Below are 21,450 nucleotides of genomic sequence, written 5' to 3'. Positions count from 1 at the left end.
TTTCTTATGGCATGATGACCCAGATTTATTATACCGTACACTTATGCATCAATCTGAAAGCTAATGTTACTGTAACAGTGCAATCTTAAACAGGTTTACTCAGCAGTAAGCCCCATTTAGCTCAATAGGACTTCCGACTTAGTAAATATGCTCAGAATTGTACTGCCAATCTGTTGGTCTTTAAGGAGTCACATGACTGACTCATATGTTCCTTTCTAACAGGTTGAGGAGAAATGTTAAACCTCCTTTTCTCATTCCAAAAGATTAAGTCTTCCTAGCTTTCTGCAGGAAGTCTCTTATTTTAGCTCAGTTACCTGCATGTTTGTTACTGTTCCAACATTAACTTTGCTATAGTAACCACTGAAAAATAAGCTAGAGAAAAATTGTTGAATCAAGCTGGAAAGAAAAGTAGTATTGTGTGCTGCGTAGCTCTTTCATTCAGAGCTGAACAAGCTACAATTGAAAATGCAGGTAAGCGTAGCTCTAGATCAGGGGTATCAAACTTGTTTCATATAGTGGGCCGAAAAGCGATCATGGTGCCTGCAGGGGGGCTGAAAGTGACATCATTAAGCAGGTAGTGATGCCATTAAACAGACTATGCCCAGAAATAAGCTCTTTGTTCACACATAGAAACTCATTAGGTGGCAATGAAAGATGTGCAAATCTTGATCACATTTTCAAGATATGGGAGAGCCCAATAATCACACAGGTCACCCTTTAGCAGTGCAACTTCTGCCACAGCCTCACTTCACTGCTCAGCATCTGAGAGTCTTCTGTAAAGTGATGTTTCAGCAGAAGCAGCTCTGCAGAAAGGGCAGCCTGTATGATAACTGGGTTCTCCCAGTGCCTCAGCAGTGTTTCCCACTCCAAGTCTGCCCTCCTGGTCTGCCCCTTACTTCGTAGCATTTCTTGCCTTCTTCTATACCTCCCTCCCAGAGTCTTGGCAGAAGCAGCACAGCTGAAAGGAGGGTTCTGGGAGAGCCCAATTATTATGGGGGCCGAATAAAGAGCTTCCAGGGTCTGCATTTGGCCCAAAGGTCTTATGCTTGACACCCCTGGTCTAGATGTTGAGCTTTGAGTTATGGGGGACCATTTTGGTTACATTGTAGAATAATGGATTTCAGATGTTAGTTCAGCACACTTGCAGAAATCTGGGGTTATGATATCTCCAGTCTGGTTCTGTCTGATCTTTCTTCATAGATTTTGAATTAATACAGGTATTTACAATTTGTGATTTCAGTTCTCCAACATGAAAGCATAAGAAATAGATAAGGATTTCTGTTTTAGTTGATTTTTTTTCTGTTTAAACAAGTTGTCTGAGAAATTGTCATACTGCTTTCATTAAAAAGTTTGCTTCACAAGCAGACAACGAATAGGGGTTTTATTTAGGAGTTTTCTGCTTGTTTGGTTTGTATTCTAATGCCCTTAGCTCAGCAATTCCCAAACTGATGGATCATGACCCACCAGTCTAGGAAGCACTGGCCTATGACCCTTTAGGGGGTGGAGGAGAAGGCAGCAACAGGATCCCCAGGATCACGCTGTTGCTGGGACAGAAGGGTTTTTTTTTAACTTACCAGTAAGTCGCGCTGGCTTCTTGTGGGGGGGGGGGTTTGATTGATTTTAACATGTAGCATTAATTTTTTTAAAACAAGTTTTAAATAGTTTAAGATTTTTTTAATTTTTAAAAAAAATTTTTAAAATTTGTTAGGCAGGTACTGTATATCTAGGCAGCAGTCACTTATTATACTACTTCATCACAGCCTGGGCTGGTTATATTCTGTAATTCAGGATCTGACTAAGATCCTGGGAATCGCAAAAAAATTGTTGAGAGATTCTTGCTGTTCCAAGCAATGCTGTTTTCTGGAGCTGAGCTGGTGTAATTTGCTCCAGGCTAAGAATATCAAGGTATTTTTTTCAGACTTCTAGGCACTGCTCCAAGGGCTCCAATGACACTTGGCACAATATTGACCTTCTCCCAGAGATGCCCAAGTTCTACTCGTGGGACTTGCTATCTTGTGATTTTTTTTCATGTTTTTTATCTTCTAATGTCACTTGCCCTTGCAATATCAATGATGCAAACATGATTTTTATTTTTGTCAACTACTATTATATCTGATGTATAGTGTTCTAGATGTTTACCTCTCTGTTATCTGAATTCCCAAGAATCTTTGCTTGGTTGTTCTCAGTGATTTTATTAGCTGTTTATGATCACAGGAATTTCACTGTGCAGATAAATTGTATTGTTTGCAAAATTCCAGTAAAACTTAGCTTCAACTTTATCATGGTGTTCTTTATAGTCAATTTGGGCGATCTTACTATGGGCATTGACCAGATGGTTGACTTTTCATTTTATCAAGTGAACATTTGCTGTTGTAACTGGTCTTCTGAATCTTTGCTTTGGTATTATTTGTTGCACATGCCTGATCCTTTGCAGCTAGGATGAAACCTTTTGTTCCTTTCTCAAGTTCTGCAGCCTTTTCCAAGTGTTTTCTTTGTCAATTTTATTATTAGTGGCTTTCAGATATTGTCCACGAAGTTGTTTTCCTTTCCAGTTTCTTAGGTGTGTTTGAATCTAGGTCTTTTTATAGTCTACTTTCTGTCACTTTCAATAGGTTACTTAGATCAGCAATTAAGAACATAAGAACAGCCCCACTGGATCAGGCCATAGGCCCATCTAGTCCAGCTTCCTGTATCTCACAGCGGCCCACCAAATGCCTCAGGGAGCACACCAGATAACAAGAGACCTCATCCTGGTGCCCTCCCTTGCATCTGGCATTCTGACATAGCCCATTTCTAAAATCAAGAGTTTACACATACACATTATGGCTTGTAACCCATAATGGATTTTTCCTCCAGAAACTTGTCCAATCCCCTTTTAAAGGCATCCAGGCCAGATGCCATCACCATATCCTGTGACAAGGAATTCCACAGACCGACCTCACGCTGAGTAAAGAAATATTTTCTTTTGTCTGTCCTAACCCAACACTCAATTTTAGTGGATGTCCCCTGGTTCTGGTGTTATGTGAGAGTGTAAAGAGCATCTCCCTATGCACTCTGTCCATCCCCTGCATAATTTTGTTTGTCTCAATCATGTCCCCCCCAGGCATCTCTTTTCTAGGCTGAAGAGGCCCAAACGCCGTAGCCTTTCCTCATAAGGAAGGTGCCCCAGCCCCGTAATCATCTTAGTCGCTCTCTTTTGCACCTTTTCCATTTCCACTATGTCTTTTTTGAGATGCGGCGACCAGAACTGGACACAATACTCCAGGTGTGGCCTTACCATCAATTTGTTCAACGGCATTATAATATTAGCCATTTTGTTTTCAATACCCTTCCTAATGATCCCAAGCACAGAATTGGCCTTCTTCACTGCCGCCGCACATTGGGTCGACACTTTCATCGACCTGTCCACCACCACCCCAAGATTTCTCTCCTGATCTGTCACAGACAGCTCAGAACCCATCAGCCTATATCTAAAGTTTTGATTTTTCAACCACTGTGCTGTGGCACACTGGCATGCCATGGATGGTCCTTTGGGGAGAATCATTTATTAGTATGGCCATTGGGGGGATGTGAGCCCCCCACCAACAGCATGGTGTGCCTTGTCAATTGTCAAAAAACTGATGGTTTGCCTTGACAATTTTAGTGCCTTGTCAGTGTGCCATGAGGTTAAAAAGGTTGAAAATGGCTGCCTTAGACTGAGACTTTGGCTAGTAGTCCTTCTTTGGTATTTTTCATCATTAAGTGTTCATTTTTCTTCATCCACTGTTTGTTTAGCTTATAAGAGATCTCTTCCACCTGATTTTCTTGGTAGATAAAGGGCACAATCCTAATCGGGTCTACTCAGAAGTAAGTCCTATTTTGTTCAATGGGGCTTACTCTCAGGAAAGTGTGGTTAGGATTGCAGCCAAAGTCTATTACCATCACTTCTAGGATGTAGGAAATGATGCACTGTCACAGGGACATCAATAAGGTTTGTGTCACTTGATGCAAAATCTCATTGCATCACCTCCATGATGGACCTCCTTCCATACCAGACCAGGTGCCAGGTTTAATGTATGTGACAGGACAAAATTTCTGCAGGTTTTCTAAAGATTGACTTTTAGAAGGCAGACCTTGCCAGTAAGAGATGTGTTTCTTTTCATCTAGGAGCTCGGGGGAGAGGAAAGACACCACCATCAATAGAGTAATGGGCCATGGAAGATGTGGCAGTGGGGGTAGGGCAGGCTATTTCTAGGGGAAGGTGGGTCCATCACAGACAGATTGTCCCTCTTTCCTCTCAGCTCTCTGACATCTGGTGGCCTTAGCAGTAGCTCCCTGGGTCTGAAATTGCTGCTTTTGACTGCCAGGTTGGTAAATAATAAAACCTGCCTTATCCAGGATTTAATCTTGGGTGAGGGTATTGATCTGGCATGTATCACGGGATCTTGGTTGGATGAAGGAGGAGGAGCTAATCTTTCCCAGCTTTTTCCACCAGGTTTCCAGGTAGTGTAACAACCACGGCTGCAGGGCCGAGGATGATGTATTGGGAATCCATCTCCCTTACCAGGATCCCTGGCGACAATCCACCAGATACAGACACACCACACCTTGGTGAATGACCTACACCGAGGGCTGCACGAAGGAGTGCATCCTTGCTGGTCCTTCTGGACCAGGGGTGGACAAACCCTGGCCTAGGGGCCATTTGCAGCCCTCAGGGACTCCCAATCTGACCTACAGGGAGCCCCCAGTCTCCAATGAGCCTCTGGTCCATCGGAGACTGTTGGAGCCTGCGCTGGCCTGCCACTGCCACTCATAACCAGACACAAGCTGCAAGCCGAGTTAGAGCAAGGCCTTTTATAGTATCCATGTGTTTTCTGCTTTACCCTGGGCATTATTTTAACCCACCCCCTCTTCCCATTGCCTCTGAACAACGTATGTCTCCATGCGTTTCTGACTTGGAATGGTCTTGGACTTGGACTGGAACGGTCTTGGACTTGGTCCGTATGTTTTCACTGTGCAACAGGTGTGTGTGGCAAACAGTTCATAGTGCTCATGCGGTTCTACATGCCTGTATTGTAGTTCTCATGTGCATTATAACTAAGCTCAGTAAAATTCATTCATTCATTTATATAAGTTCCTTCTCTAATGTATTCATTTATGTAAATTTATTCAAATTTGAAATGTTAATTCCTTTTTTTCCCCAGCCGCTGTTACAATATCAGAGAGGTGATGTGGCCCCCTTGCCAAAATGTTTGCTGACTCCTGTTCTGGACCTTTAAGCAGCTTTTGACACCATCAACCATGGTGTCCTACTGGGACGGTTGGCTGAGTTGGGGATTCGGGGCACCATTTTGTGGTGGTTCTGCTCCTTCTTGGCTGACAGATCCCAGATGGTGGGATCGGGGGAATCCTATTCGGCCCCTTGTCCTTAGAGTGTGGGGTGTCACTGGGCTCTATACTGTCCCACACGTTATTTAATATCTACATGTAACTGCTGGGAGAGGTCGTCCAGGGATTTGGAGTTGGGTGCCATCGGTATGCTGATGAGGCTCAGCTTTATCTCTCCTTTCCACCGGATTCCAGGGTGGCTGTCTCTGCCCTGGATCACTGCCAGGAGGCAGTTGGGATCTGGATGAGGGTGAACAAGCTGTAATTAAATCTGGATTAGACAGAGGTCCTTCTGGTGTAGAAATCCACGATGTGGGTGCTAGACTATTGCCCTGCTCTGAATGGGATCGCATCCCCCTAAAAGAGCAGGTTCACATTTTGGGGGTTATCCTGGACTCATAGCTGCTCCTGGATGTCCAGGTGTCAGCTGTGGCCAGGAGCACCTTTACTCAGTTTTGGCTAGTGCACCAGCTGTGGCTGTACCTGCCTCAGTCGGATCTGGCCATGGTAGTCCATGCCATGGTTACATGAAGATTAGACTATTGTGACATGCTCTACATGGGGCTGCCCTTGAAGACAGTCCAGAAGTAGCAGTTAGTGCAGAATACGGTGGTTCATGTACTTGCTGGAGGTTGGCAGTTTGACTCTGTCACACTGCTGCTCTGGTGGCTGCACTGGGCCCAATTCAAGGTGCTGGTTTTGACCTTTAAAGACCTAAACAGCTTGGGACCAGTGTATTTGAGAGACTTCCTTCTTCTGTACAGGCTTCTTCAGTCATCATAGAGGGCCCTGTTAAGTTGTGTGACCATCAAGAGAAGTTAGGGGGATGGCGGTCAGAAATAGGGCCTTCTCAGTGGTGGCGCCTGTATTGTGGAATTCCCTCCCCTTTGAGTTGAGAACAGCTCCTTCATTGTTAACCTTCCGGTGAGTCCTGAATACTTTTTATTCCAGAAAGCCTTTTATGTCTGTTAGAGGGCATGATGGCTGCTTTTTAGTAATTGCCGGAACGGCTGGTTTTTTTCACTGTTGGTTTTATTCTTGTTTTTATTATCTATTTTATAGCTTTATTGTATTTTTATGTATTTTAAGTGTTGTTAGCTGCCTTTGGGTGGCCTCTAGGGAGAAAGACAAATTATAAATCCAATAATAATAGTAAAAGTAAAAGTAATATTATTATTATGCCTCTAATCTCTTGGTAGGCTTGACATTGATATTTATTTTACTTCTTTATAGAGTATTGTCAACCATGACAGATGCAATTCTGGCACGTGTTTATAAACACAGTAATCTGGAGATGTTGGCCAAAGATGCCTTGGTCCCAGTGATAAATGGACTGTCTGATTCTGAACATCCGATTCAGATTTTGGCTGATTACCTTACACTTCAGGTAATATATTCCCTTATTAACAACACAGCTTTTAGAAAATTCTTTCCTAAATACTGTGAAATTCAGATTTTTATCCTAAACATTTGGGGCACATGGAAAGCCTGTGAAAGTGAACAGATAAGGCTATAATATCATGACTCAGAGTATAAATTGTGAGCTGGAAAGTCCCCAGTTCAAATCTCTCCTCAGCCCTGAATACACTAGATGCAGTGCAATCTTATCAGTGACATGTGAGATCCAAGGCTGGGGAGGCACAGAGGATGGAGCTTGGTGACCTGGAAGTAATGATGTCGCTGCCAAACTTTGGGGTCACAAACTTCTAAATTTTTGTTGACCAGAGTAGATTGTGATTTTAAACTCACCCCCCCCTAACTGAAAAAGGGGAAAAAACGTACAACTATTTTTTTTAAAGCACTTTTTGTGCTGGCATCACCCCCTCCCCGACATGCTGCCTCGGGTCAAATGTAGGCTCCATGAAGCCTGCAAGAGGTAAGAGAAAATATTTTTCTCTTACCTCTGGGTAGATCCCCTGATGGTCTGTGAATCTCCTTAGATCTAGTTCAGCTTTATAGCTGGCGTATGTCTGAGAAGAGCTACTTGGCAGGGCAGGCTGGAAAATGGGGATAAGATCCAGCATGTGTGACTGACACAAGATCCATTCCCTCCCTCTTCTGACACACTTCCAGTTCCTTTCTCAAAGCACTCCAATACTCCCCTTCCCTGCTCACAACTTATCCCCACCAACAACTCACTGGCACCAGCAGAGCCATGAAATAGTGGCCTGTGTGTTCTGGCAGCACAGAGAGCTCATAGGATTGGGCTCTTATTGTGTATGGAAGTAAAGCAGTTCAGTCAGCAACTTACAGGGCATCTTTAGTCAGCCCCATCCCTACACCCATTTCTGAAACTTCAGCATCATATCGTAAAACGGGGGGGGGGGTGCTCATGGAAGAACCACTTGATGAGTCTTTTATGGCAATAGTGTTTTAAAAACAATTTCAGCTGGTTAATTGGGGAGAGTTGTTGGATCTGGAAGATAAGGTGGGCTGAAGTTTGAAATGAAATTGAGCTTAACTTTCCCTCAAAACATCTGTCCAAATTCAAGCACATCCATGATCATGAGTTATTCACGTAAATTGCAATCAAGAGGATTAAATGCAATTTTACTCCCATGTACAAAAATAATGTTTAAGCTGTGGACTATGAGTGGCAATGGTGCTTTCTACTAGTGGGTCTACTATGTTTACATGGCCATTTTATGCAGCAAACATGAAGTGGGAACAACAGATGTGCATTGCTCCTTAAGCATTCATATGCTTTAAACATTCAGTGCCAGGGAGTTGAGACTGGACTGCCACCATATGTACAGTGGCATTTAAAGACTGATGTCATTCACACTTTAGATATTTACCATAGGCAGTAATAGTATACTTGACATCAATGCACTTGCTGCGTGAAGTGTGGAGCCGCTTCTTTGATGAGATGAATCACGAAAGTGAAGCGATGAGTGGGTGCTCTTCAGTGCAAATGAAAGAAACAAAGTATTTATGCTAGAAACTTCAAATGCTGTGGGAGCCCTGCATTATTCGCACATCACTCTTCCACATATTCATATTGTGTGCTTGCTTGATTCTTGAGCAGTGCTGAAAGTTTGAGAGGAGAAACTACACATGGAGGAGAAAGGATTCTGTAAGTAGATGAGATACTAGGATAGGATACTAGGATAGTATGGCTTTCTGTCAGCTTTTGTGAGCTGCTTAGAAAGATGAAATTCTGTGAGTTCTAATAAAAAGAGAAATCATGATTTCATAAGAAGGCAGAGTGAAATAAATCACTTACTCGTTCTTTTTGTCTGATAAACCCCCTGCTTTTCGAGTGTATATTATCACCAAAAACTGACAGGTTTTCAGTAATCACAAGTGACTCATCCTTCTTATGTAAGAGTTCCCAGCCTGCTAGCTATGCTGGTGGCACTTATTCCATTGCCAGTTACCTCCTGGGATTCCTTCTTAGATAATACAATGGGAAAAACTCTGAGAGCTGCCTACTTCTTTTTTCTTTGGTTTCTGTGGTGCAGCCCTGACATGGCAGATGGAAGTTAATACTTGATTTCTGTTCATTTTATGAATTATCTCTCTCTTCAAGCCGCTCCAAACTCTCTGGAACGAGGGTTGAGATCTAGCACGGGATCTCAGCCCCGCCTCCCGCTCCCCACCCACCTGCCCCCAGGACTGCCCACTTCCTGCCCTCCCCCTACCCAGGAACACCTCCTTCTCGCCTCCTCCCCACCCACCCCAGAGGTTTGTGTCAGCCCAGCTGGGCCTACGCAAGCCTCACTGAGGAAGCCAGCACAGAGGCTTGTGTCAGCCACCACAGGCTGGCGCACCTCTGTGCACCAATCTGGCTTCCTCCCAAGGAGGTGCAAGCGTGCCTTACAGCACACATGCGACCCTCCTGGGCGGGCACAAGAGACTTGCACCAGCCCACGGGCACCTCTGGATTGCTCCCTTAGTTCCTTAAATAACAGAGTATTATTGGTTATATTTGGCTGTACTCAGTTTGGCTCAGTTTGGCTGTACTTGTCGTAAGAGGCGACTAAAGAGCCACTGGGTAGATGGGACTTGTTAGCCTGGGAAGGCAGCTCATCTGAGAGAAGGAAGGAAAACTCTGATCCCAAACCTCCACTGCCTTGTGGCTACATCCAGTTATGGAAAAGGCTTCAGGAGTCAACCTCGAGGCAAAATCCAGAGCCGGAGTCCCTGAGGCAGTTCATGGCTGAACACAGTCATGTTCTGGCAACTCCAGCGACGCCAATACGGAACCAACCGTATTGGCTTCTGCCTTTCCATTGGACCATGTCAGTGACGTGGAGAGGAGGGATTTGCAGCATGGGTAACAGTCTATCCTCCATATCTACTTTACCCAGGCTTCGCGCACTGGAGAGGACACTCTGTTCCAGAGCCACCATTCAGAGCACAATACCATAGTCTTCCGAGACTAAAGGATGCCAACAATAATTGGTCATATTAAGGTTTTAAATTTATTTTTACTGTGCTTCTCACCCACCCCTGTTATCTCTACAGAAAATAATCTAAATTCCACACCAAGAAAATCCATTTTCCATCATCTAATTAAATTATGGTAATGAACACAAATGTGCATATCTTTTCATAGTTTAACCTCCTTCTAATTGACCTGAACAGGGACTAAGAACTATTAAAAACAGAAACTAAAGGAAGATCCAACCAGAATAGCTTAAGTCCTATTTAGGTCTGATTTTAAGATTTCCTAATTGGACATTTTAAAGTTTATTTTTATAATTGTGGGAAGAAGCTAGAAACATGCTTTGTTTTAAAAAAATCAAAACAATGTTCTGTGCTGCATGTTGCATTTCATAGTATTGTGAATTCTTCCACTATTAATAGCCATACTTAGTATTGTGAATAGAGTGCAACATGTATTATTTTGATGTCCTTACTATAACTCTGGAAGGTAAATAAGTATCTCCCATATTGCAGCTAGAGCTGAGAAGGAATGGCCTGCCCAAGGCTACCGGGTAAGTTCAGGGTAGAGGAAAGTTTTGAGTCAGCAAAGTCATGATTAAGTCTTGTTGAGTTCAGTGAGACTTACTCTTAGGAACATGTGCTTAGGACTGCAGCCTCAGAGTCCAGTCCTATCCCCTGCCAGCCCAGACTGAGCAGTCCTGCTAACAGAACACACACCAGAACATTGCTGTGGGCTGGGCCAGGCAGCTCAAAAGAGGTAAATTAAAACTGTCTTACTTACCTCTCCGTAGACCATCTGATATCAAATGGGTCTCCTCAGACCTATGCCCTGGGGTCAGGTATTGCCACCAACTCTAGACTACAGTTAAGGTCAAAGATATACTTCATAGTTGACAAGTTCTTACTTCTGAAGATAACTGTGCTATTGTGACAGTTTGATCTGATCAGCCACTGTCTTCCCACTTCTTGTTCTTTCTCTGGAAAAATCACAGGAACACTATGGCTCTTTGAATGGACTGACCCTATGCTGGATAGGTGATGGAAATAATGTCCTGAACTCCATTATGCTGAGTGCTGCTAAATTTGGGATGAATCTGCACATTGCTACCCCAAAGGTAAGAAAATCTTGTAACTGGGGAGAGATAGTAAAATTCTCTAAAGCCTAAATTTTGTTTACCAATATTTTTACAAACTGACTTTTGAAGTACTTAATATAAAACAGGGTAGTATGCAGCTCTGAATAGGATTATAGATGGGACATCAGCTTTGAAAAATGAAAGCAACAGAAACATTATTTCAGTACCTAGCCTCCTAATATTCATATATGAGAGTGCAACACCAATTAGTTTGGCTTTGGAAGCCAGTTTTTGAATATCTAAATAAGAGATTGTTAGTGATGCCCTCCTTCACAGCATTTAGTGGTATGACGCTGTCAAAAGAAGCAACTCACTCCCACCATGAAAGAAAAGTCTTGACTCTAAGGCAAGGCTTTCATGGTGTTCAATGCTTGGAGAGAGAATGGAGAATGTTAGTTGGAAACCAGAAGCTGGATCTGCACTTTGGTTAGGAAAATGATGCACCTGCCTTTTATTTATTTATTTATTTATTTATTTATTTATTTATTTATTTATTTATTTGAGAGAAATCTCTGTCTGGGACACAGGTTCCCAGAATGAAGAGCCATAACAGAAAAGGCAGCATTGATCCTCATAAACACCCTTCAGAAATACCTACTCTGAAGATAAGAAAAGTGGCTAGAACAAATAACTGCTGAAGGACAGTGAGCAATTTGGACTGTTGGTTAGGCACAGGTGGTGATATAATTTAGATGTTTAGCAGCACTGATACTTGGATTGTTCCAATTCATGAAAGACCAGTCTGATTTGCTTTGATGAGTACCCAGAGATAAAAAGTGAAACTCAATGTGACAGTGACAGGATTTAAGCCAGGTTCCTAATAAATTGAGAGGAAAGAAGACTTCAGGAGCAGAATGGGCAGTTGGGAGGGGGAACCAGGCACCATAAATGAGAGGTAATCACTCAAGCAAGAAGCAAATAATCTTCCTCCTAACCCTTGCTCCACCATGTGGTTTTCTCAAACCCGGAAGTGCAGGACCTCTGGTTTTATTAACAAGGACCACACGGATGGAGTGCCTTTGTTTGCATGGCCCTTTTAAATAAAACCAGAAGTCCCACACTTCTGGTTTTGAGAAAACTATGTGATGCAGCAAGATAAGGTTCTCTCTTTCTCTTGCTCTAGAGCACTGCAGTGCAGAAGTGGTGCAGCAGTGAATGGCATGCCAGGTCTTGCTGCCCAGAGTGAAAACAGTCTTGTGGTATCTTGAAGACTAACAAATATAGCATAAACATTCATGGAGTTGACTGTGGTCCACCAAAGCTTATTGTTAGCCCTGAAGGAGCTGCAAGGCTTTGCTGTTTTTGCTTCCTCCCTCCCCCCCAGTCATTTTTCTTCTGGCAGAGTTACTTCTGGTCACAGATCCCTATCAGGAGAAGCACAACAAGGGAGAATAATTTCCAAAGTTTGTATCTAATTCAGATCAGCCAAACTTTCCAGTCCAAGGCACATTGCCCACACAAGTATTGTGCTATTGTTTAGGGATACCCAGACTGCAAGGCATTCTGGGAAAATCTGGGAATGCAGTTGATGTTCAGTCACCACTTGTAGCAAAAATAGAAGACGCAATAATATTGTCATCTGTTTTGACAGGGTTTTGAGCCGGATTCCATGGTAACAAAAACAGCTGAAGAGTATTCTATAAAGGTATCTGTATGAGATTTTAAAATATGGTTCCTTTTCCGCTCCATACAAATTCAGCTTACTTCCTCTGTTTTGTCCACTCTAGTACTGCACCAGATTGTTTTGCACAACCGATCCTCTCGAAGCTGCCAAAGGGGCCAATGTTTTAATCACAGACACATGGATAAGCATGGGGCAAGAAGAAGAAAAACAAGCAAGACTAAAGGCTTTCCATGGTTATCAGATCACAATGCAGGTAAAATACAAAGGGTTTTTTTTTTTGTTAGCTTAGTGGCTAAGAATTGAAGCTGTGAATTGGGGCTTCCTTGGTTCAAATCACACTCAGTGGCCTTAGGCAAGCTATTTACAACCTCAACAGCACCCCCAACCCACTGCTGCAATATGGGGATAACAGAATTCCCTCCCATTGCTTCCGACTTTCTGGTGGTGTCTTGAAAGCTTTCATCTGGCTTCCGTTGATTTTATCTAAATTGATGTGGTGCAATTATTAGTGGGAGTTTTTGTTATTTTAGAGTTGTATTTTAACATTTTTCATAAAAACAACATATTCTATGTGTATTTCTGTGTAATATGTGTGATCCTCATGGTTTTGGACATTGTTACCCCTTCCCTCTGCAGCTTTTCGGTTAAACCTTACAGAAGCTGCCAGACAGGAGTGGGGGAGAAAAGCAAATTTGTTTCAGAGTCAAGATGCAAATTACAGCCAGCCAAGCTGGTTCAACTAGTTTCAAGGAGATGGGGTGAGTGACCAGGCAGCTGGCCTTCCTCCAATCAGAGGGACAGATGATGCCATTCCATGAGTTTCTTGTTCATTTGGTTTATCTCCTTTTTCTTTGTTAGACTTTTAATAAGCCTTTTACATTTACTCTGAGTCTGCCTAGTCCTTGGTATGGGAAGTACAGTGGATTGTCACATCTCCTCACTCCACAGGCGCTACTGTGAGTGTGGTTTTGATAGTTAATCCTAAGGATCAGTACTGTTCTAGGAGGGGCGGTTCTCCCCAAGGAGCTCTTCTGGCTAGCCTGATCTTCTGAGCTGGTGGCAGCGGATTCAATCTCCCAAGGCTTTTCCTCCAGTAAACTGCATGTTGAAACAGGGGAGGGAAGAGAAAAGGGAGTGGATGTGCTAACTTTTAGGAGTAGTATGGGGGGGGGGGCTGGAAGTGAGGCAGAACCACCTGACCATAGGCCACAGAAAATAGCCTTAGCCTCCCCTGTGACTGCACATGCACTCCATGTGTGCACAATGAGTCATAAAGTGACTGAAGTGCATGCATAGTCACAGGGAAGGCTGCAGCTTTTGTTCTGTGGTCTATGGTGGACTATGTTCTGCCTCACCTGCCATGCATTCTTCCTCGGAATTACTGCCCTGAATCAGTGTGCAGTTTCTGGCAGTTCCTCTTTTGACCCGAACAATATTGTATTTTATTGCTCAGATGTAAGTCAACTTGAGTGCCTCCCCTTTAGAGGGGAAAAGCAAAAGGAAACATTTTAAAATGTTTTTCAGCTCTCCCTTTGATGCTTGAGCATCTTTCTTTTTAATAGCAAGATTTTAAAATCTTTATCTGACTGCACTGCACTGTACTAATGTGCCTGCTATAAATTAGAATGGTAGGGGCAGATCAGGGGTCTTGTGTGTGTGTGTGTGTGTGTGAAGTGTAAAACATATTTTAAAAAACCATTTGGCGGAAATATTTCTTATAGTAACTTCTTTAAAAAAATAGAAAATGGAATCCAATAAATTATTTACAACTAGTATATCAACAACCCTTCTATTAGAATTCATATCTTAATTGACCATATTTTAGCTTCATTTCCCAAAATGGTAGCAACAGTTGTGTTCAAAATTGCTTACAGTGCTATGACCCTTTTTCATACATTAGATTAATATGTAATGAGTTATTGATATGGAGGAATAGAGTGTGGTCTTTTAAAGCATGATTTAATATGCAGTTGTTACCATTACAAAAACTATATTGGCATATGCAGCAACTGTGTAGAATGCATCCGTTGATCTACCACAAATTTTTAGTCTGTTGCCCAATAGGAAAAGCCATATTCAATAGTTCTTGAATACATGGACATGCATTTTGAGTAACTCCAAATGACAACTCAGCCATTAGATGGATCACTTATAAGTAAGATGTGCGAGCCAAGAATTCGGATAAAACCAACATATGAAACATTCGGGTAGCCCGATCCTCCTCCCGGGCAGCTCCTTTTGCTCACATGCTGCCTCAGTAATGGCTGTTGCAAACGTGGTGCATTGTGGTGGCCAAGAGGGGGAAGGCAAAGGCAGGTAGGCCAACACCAGTTGCCACTGGGCTTCCGCACAGGCGGGAGAAGCAGGAGGAATGCTCCTGGGTAAGGTGCCCACTGAGTGGTGGGAAGCTTCGCTGGTGCAGATCCAAGTAGAGTAGACCCATAGGAGCTGTGAGTGCACTACACACACAGGGTAAGGGAACCGATGTTTCCTTTTCCCGAGGAGACCTCTGGCTGCTTCTCTTGCCCCGCAGGATTCAGTAGTGGCTATTTCAGCACTGCTGTACCACAGGGCAGGCAGACAGCATGGGTTTGGGCCCTAAGAATAGTTTCACAAGTGTATTTTTCAGTGGTGTATGTATTTCAATGCTTTGAGTGCCAGCTTGTTATGTGCATAGGGAAGACAGAGCATCACTTACAGCAAAACCAGAGATTTTTAGCTTGGTAAATGAGAATGTAAAGTCACCTGAGATCTAATGCAGTAGGGTGGCAACGCAACTAGCGCTTCTGCCATCAGGAATTCACTCCCAATAGGTACCATTATAATATTGTCTGTTGGAGGATAGAAGTGCTTTCTCTAATTTATATTTTTAGGCTGCTTAACCATCACGTAAGCCTCCAAAGCGGCACATGATACAAAATAAAAACATTACAATTAGTATAAATATTCAGTAGACAAATTAAAACAGACGATACTCAGCACAATCAGGATAATAATTTTATTACTTCCTTACTATTAAATGTACATTAATACATTACTGTACTTAACACATTCTGGATGATTATCTTTTCTGGTTTTTGATCTTAACATTATCATTAAGAGAATCAGAGTGAAAAAAATTCTCTCATAAACTATATATAAGTATATTATATTTTCTCAGTAACATTCCTGGTCCCATTTCTCCATCCAATTATACTCTCCATCCTCTCAGTTATACTAGTATTTAAAACTACTTGTATCTTCTGCTGCATCCTGCGGGGAAGTTTCAGAATCTGGAGACCTCCTTGTTCCCTTGCCATGGGGTAAGCCTGTGCTAGGCTGCTGGGTCTGCGTGGACCTGTGCCAGCTCTATAGCCTGGTGCAAGTCCACATGGACCTGGATCAGGGGATTGAGGCCAGGAACAAGGTTAGGATTTGGTGGACACCACTGCTGCCAAATGCACTCCCTTACCAGTCCCAATCCATAGGCCATTGACAAAAGCTTATTTTAACTAATCTGTTTTGGCTCAAATCCTAAACAACTTTCCTGCATTGATATAGTTGTGCCAATGTGGCATGTGCTACTTTCTACAGTTGGGCGGCAGTCATGGAGGCCTTCTCAAGGTAGGGGAATATTTGTTCTCTTACCTCAGAGCTGCATTGCCCTTACCATGGTGCTGGAAAGTTGGTTAGGATTGCGCCAAATGTTGTGCATAATGTTAGTTATCTCCTTGTGCATGGTATTTGATTCCTAATGTACCAAACCCTTATATATCTCTTTTTAATCTTTAGACTGGGAAAGTGGCTGCTCCTGGATGGACATTTTTGCATTGCTTGCCCAGAAAACCACAAGAAGTTGATGATGAAGTGTTTTATTCTCCACAGTCATTGATTTTTCAAGAGGCTGAAAACAGGAAATGGACAATTATGGTATGGGCACCCAAATCCAAAAGACAGGCATAGCTCTAATGCCATTCACAAAGACTGGGTTGAACCAAAGAAGCCTACATTGCATTTTGTGTAATGCAGGTGAAGCAATGCTGTTCTATTGTGCTACATGACAGTTACAATTCCCTGATGATTGCTTACCCACAGTGTATCAAGTGCTAAGTCTGTGCTGATGTAATTGGTTCAACAGAGGCCAAAAGGCATTATGACAGCTGAATTTTCTTTATTCTTGCCCCCATCCTACCCACTCCACCCATTTCCATGTTGACTTGAAAGTCTTCCATATGCTGGATGGCCAATGGTTTCTGTTACTGTTATTATATCATTTAATCAAGGCTGCTGTGCTAGAGCAGCACAATGCAACATTGGTACAGTAATTGCAAAATGGCAAATTATGATGTTGCACCAATACTACAGACACTGCACCCAATCTTACGGCCTGAATATGCCAGCAAGTAGTTCATGGGACTCACGCATTATAAAAAGCAAGAACAGTTGCTGTTTATATTGTTAACAGGTTATTAACAAGGCTGCAATCCTATACACACTTTCCTGGGAGTAAGCCTTACTGAACACAGTGAGACTTACTTCTGAATAGACATGCATAGGATTATGCTGTAATGCTGTAAACTCTAATAATGTACGGAATATGTTCTGGAAAGATAAGCACTATGGCTGTAGAACATGTTGTTAATCTAATAGGAAGTAAACAGGAGTCGATTGGTCCAGAATGCATTGTTCCTATTGGTTAGAACAGCTGTCAAACATGCAAAAAGCATCATAACAAATCAGTGCAACAGGAACAGTGTTATGGAAGGTATTACTGTACAATTATTTATGCAAATGTGTTTAATTTGTACTCAACTGATATCAGGCCTTCTTATACTTGGAATTAGAAAATATAGGAGATGGAATAAATGAGTGATTCTCAGATTGTGGGAAACCCCATGGGGGGTGAGGGAAGTGAGAGAGTTGGAGAGGATATGCAAAGTTCTAAGAAAGGATAGAATCCTGAGAAATGTGAAGCCTTCTTCCCCCAACCAGCCATGGCCTGAATGGTTTGAAATCCTCTTTCCATTTTGATCCCCATTGCCTCATCATCCCAACTTGCTATGGAAAAAATAGGAAAACCAATCACTTTGTATTAGTGATTATTTTTTTCTCTGTGTGCAGCTTTAGGACAGTACTACAGAGGAAGTCCTGTTCTAGACTTCTAAGGCCCATGTTGGATAGCACTGTGGTTCACAGATCTTTGCATGCACCAATAGGCTATATGCAATTCCACAGTGGAATTTCTGCATCTGTGGAATAGATTGTTGATTTGGGAACAATGGGTGGGGGAGTTACAATGTGCATACTTGCTCTCAAGATTTTATGGTCAAACTCAGAGGAAAAAGAATTGCATCCAGAGGTTCCCTTTTTCCAGAGGAAGGAAGACTCCTTCCAAATCCTCTGTGTTGGGCTCGCAGCCTGACATGAAGGCTTTTACCATTGTGGTGCTACTCCCTTTACCCAGGGGGACGAAAATCCCCTTTTCCCGAGATGCCACCTGTGGCTGCCTTGGGCGTGCAGGATGTGGCAGCAGCTATTTTTGGTGATGCTGCAGCTGCACACCCAAGCAGCTCAGGATTGGGCTCTCAATCCAGAGAAAATTACTTGTGCTTAATTCTCATTAATATCAAAATGTGGGGGGATGGAACAGCAGAAATTTTGCCCTTAGCTGCAAGTTTGAAATAAAATGTTATTGTAATGTGGCCCCATATCAACTTGTTATCATATTCAGGCCCAGATCCTAACCAACTTTCCATCATGGGCGTAGCTGTGCCAATGGGATGTGTGCTGCATCCTGCAGTTGGGTGGCACTCACAGAGGCCTCCTCAAAGTAAGGGAATATTTGGTCCCTTACCTCGGAGCTGCATTGCCTTTATGTCAGTGCTGGAAAGTTGGTTAGGATTGCACCCTCAGGGAACTAATGTTCAAGACACTAAAGCCCTGTCCTGTTATTCCTCTGCATATGTTTAGCAAACACATGGAAGAGGGTGAGCCATAGCTATGAGCTCTACACATTTAGCTGCACATGAAAGGACCTCTGCATGTGTATGGCTGTAGACCAGGGGTCTCCAAACCCCGGCCCGGGGGCCAGATGTGGCCCACAGCCAGCCTCAATCCAGCCAGCGGCCAGCCTCTTGTCCCTTGAAATCCTCTGGCCCACTTGGCCAAACATGATTGGAGCTGTGCTCTGGTTGAGTCTGGAGGGTGTTCTAAGGGCCAGAGAGTTTGAATGAATGAGCCCATTCATTCATTTATTCACTCATCTAAGTTCCATCTCTTATTTATATAAATTTTATATTTAAATTTTTTTCCGACCCTCAACACCATGCCAGATATTTGATGCAGCCCTCTGGCCAAAATGTTTGGAGACCCCTGCTGTAGACAGTGCTCTGATCATGAATGCCAGTGTTGTGGAAGCCACTGCCCCCTCCACAGATTTGACATATGCATGGAGAGCACAGAATTTATGTTGTATCTGAATTCATATATTATAGACAGACTGGTAACCAAACAACTGGAGGATGATTTAGAATCAGGATTTTAAATTCACACCTTGTCCTTTGGCCTCTGCCCACTTTGCTGGCTTGTCCGCATGTCTCCAGTCTTTCCAAGTCTTACTATATCACTTAATAAGAACATAGGAAGTTGCCTGATACTGAGAGACCATTGGTCCATCTAGCTCAGTGCTGTTGATATTCTCCAGGGTTTCTGACAGGAGTTTTTCTCTGCCTCATCTGGAGATGCTGGGGATTGAACCTGGGACCCGCTGCATGCTCTGTCACTGAGCTACAGCCCCACCTCAAGTTTTTCCCCAGTTCTCTCAGCAGCACACAGACCATCTTGTCTGTGTGTTTTTCCCTCCTTGTCTTGCTTCCCATACAGACCCATCTTCTCCTTTCCTCTTTGCTCAATTCCCTACAGTCAGGCTATTTCTTCCACTCACCCTGCATCCTTTTTCTTGGCCCTCTTCCTGTCCCTAGTAGGCTCTATGCTCAGGTTCTCCAATTACAGAAATTTGAGATCAAACTTGCCTGGCAGTCACCTTTCAGCCTAGTTTCTCTCGCCAATCCCAATGTAGTAGGCTTGGCAGTAGTTACTTGTTGGTGAAACCATGGCTCTGTGCATGTGCATTGGCACTCTTTCTTCATATTTCACATATTCCTATGGGTTGTATATAAAACATGTTGGATGCAGTATCTTCTTTCAGTGCAACTGGTAATTTCATTTATTTGTTTACTCTCTCTTCTAGGCTGTCATGGTTTCCCTGCTGTCAGATTACTTACCGCAACTGCAAAAGCCTACATTTTGACTTTTAGGTTTCTGTAAAGAGAAAAAATTTCTCACTAGCAGAATATTCTGGTCCATGAAATTTCTCTTTTTCCCCTCAAACCCTCAACAGAAGAGACTCATCAACAATAGTTCAGTTCTGTATCTGAACTGTGTATCTATACACTTAAACACTGAGACTGAATATCTTTTTTCAGCTGCATTCTGTTCTGCATCCTGCATATTGATTAGCTTCCTAAACCGTTTTATCAAACAGATCAGTCAGGAATACAGGCAATGGTTTGTCATTGATATAGTAGAATTGATTTTGTAAATTTATCCTGGAGGTGTGCAAGTGAAAACCACTGCAGTTTTCTCATATTTTTCAGCTGATCTTGGAAGGTGGATGTATGTCAGAGACCATGAGAGAGACCATTTATTGTTTCCCCAAAAGAGTCTGTGTTCCAAATCCTATTGAAATAAATTTGATTTTTTTTCTCTTCAAGTTTGCATGTTTTAATAGCCTTGAATTGATACATTATGTCTCTTTTTATACTGGACTTCACAGAAGAGAGAAATTCCTGTATTATGGATAGTAAATTCAGAGCCCAATCCTGTGCTCGGCAGCAAAGTAAGGCACGTTTGTGAGCCTTACTGCCGGGCTCCTGCCCGTGCTAGCCCAGCGCTGGCCTTTTGGTCAGCGGTAAAGTGAGTAGCCCCATTGTGGGGCTGCTTCCCTTCCCTGGGAGAAGGGAATGAAAGTCCCCTTCTCCCGAGGCGCCTCCCGTGGTAGCGCGGGGCACGCAGGATCTGGTGGCAGTCGTTTTTGGTGCCACCGAGCCTGGGCGCCCTGGGCAGCTCAGGATTGGGCTGCCCGTGTTTACATTGATGGATTTCCATGGAGTATATGTAAAGGAACTTTTTTTTTTTGTAAATTGCATGCTTACAGCTTTTGTTTCAAAGGATTATGGTTCAATATATTGTGACATCCAGAACTAACCTCAGTCCTCCAAAGATTTGGACCCCTGGAAAGTATGCTGGGGCCACTGAGCATGCTCAGTCTGTCTGTTTTGGTTGTGTGTGTCTTTTTATTTTAATTTATAAAATGTAACTACATCTGCAAACCTAGGGTATTTCCTGAGTACACAGAAAGCACTCCCTTGTCTGTGGGTGGCCCTATTTTTGTGTACAAACTGATAGGCATTCAACCACTCAAGTTTGTGTAAGACCCTAGATACTCACCTATAAGGTGAGAAATTTCTGCCAATAAACCAAGCACAGATCATCAGCTTGCCTTATCATAAGGGTCACAGATCAAGGCTGTTCAGGCAATTTGTGATAGCCAGGAGAAGCCCAGAGGAGAACAAGAGGACAATGCAGAGATAATTATAGGGCTATTAGTCTTCAGGGCAACAGGGCTGCAAGCTGCAGCCAAAGGTAACCATTTCACTCTTCCTGAGGAAAAGTAAGCAAGGGCTCAACACTTCCATATAAATCAAGCAAGTCTTTTTAGCAGGATGACACCTGACTCTCTTGCACCCTCCTTCCATTTTGCAAATGTTTGGCAGAGGTCTGATTTTTAAAACACCGGGATGTAATCCGCAGTTCCATCTGAAACAAAGTCCCAGACTACCATTACTTAAGAATAACACCCATGAAAAGCAATGGGTCTACTTCTGAGTAAAT

The 21,450-nt window shown here is 43.0% G+C and overlaps 1 protein-coding gene across 1 annotated transcript in view; it reads left to right on the top strand.

Annotated features, from left to right (window-relative positions):
* The window catches only part of OTC (ornithine transcarbamylase), a 30,388-nt gene extending 10,119 nt beyond the window's left edge, over positions 1-20,269 (top strand). The window contains exons 5-10 of the mRNA XM_066619853.1: positions 6,601-6,754; positions 10,752-10,874; positions 12,487-12,540; positions 12,623-12,772; positions 16,291-16,428; positions 19,748-20,269. Coding sequence (XP_066475950.1) covers positions 6,601-6,754; positions 10,752-10,874; positions 12,487-12,540; positions 12,623-12,772; positions 16,291-16,428; positions 19,748-19,807 — 679 coding nt within the window. The 3' untranslated portion in view covers positions 19,808-20,269. The remainder of the gene's footprint in view (positions 1-6,600; positions 6,755-10,751; positions 10,875-12,486; positions 12,541-12,622; positions 12,773-16,290; positions 16,429-19,747) is intronic.
* Positions 20,270-21,450: the final 1,181 nt, after the last annotated feature.

This window comes from Tiliqua scincoides, chromosome 3 (genome assembly GCF_035046505.1).
Source record: "Tiliqua scincoides isolate rTilSci1 chromosome 3, rTilSci1.hap2, whole genome shotgun sequence".
Taxonomy (NCBI): domain Eukaryota; kingdom Metazoa; phylum Chordata; class Lepidosauria; order Squamata; family Scincidae; genus Tiliqua; species Tiliqua scincoides.
The sequence above is the reverse complement of the archived record's forward strand: the minus strand, read 5'-3'. Positions and strand labels throughout refer to the sequence as shown.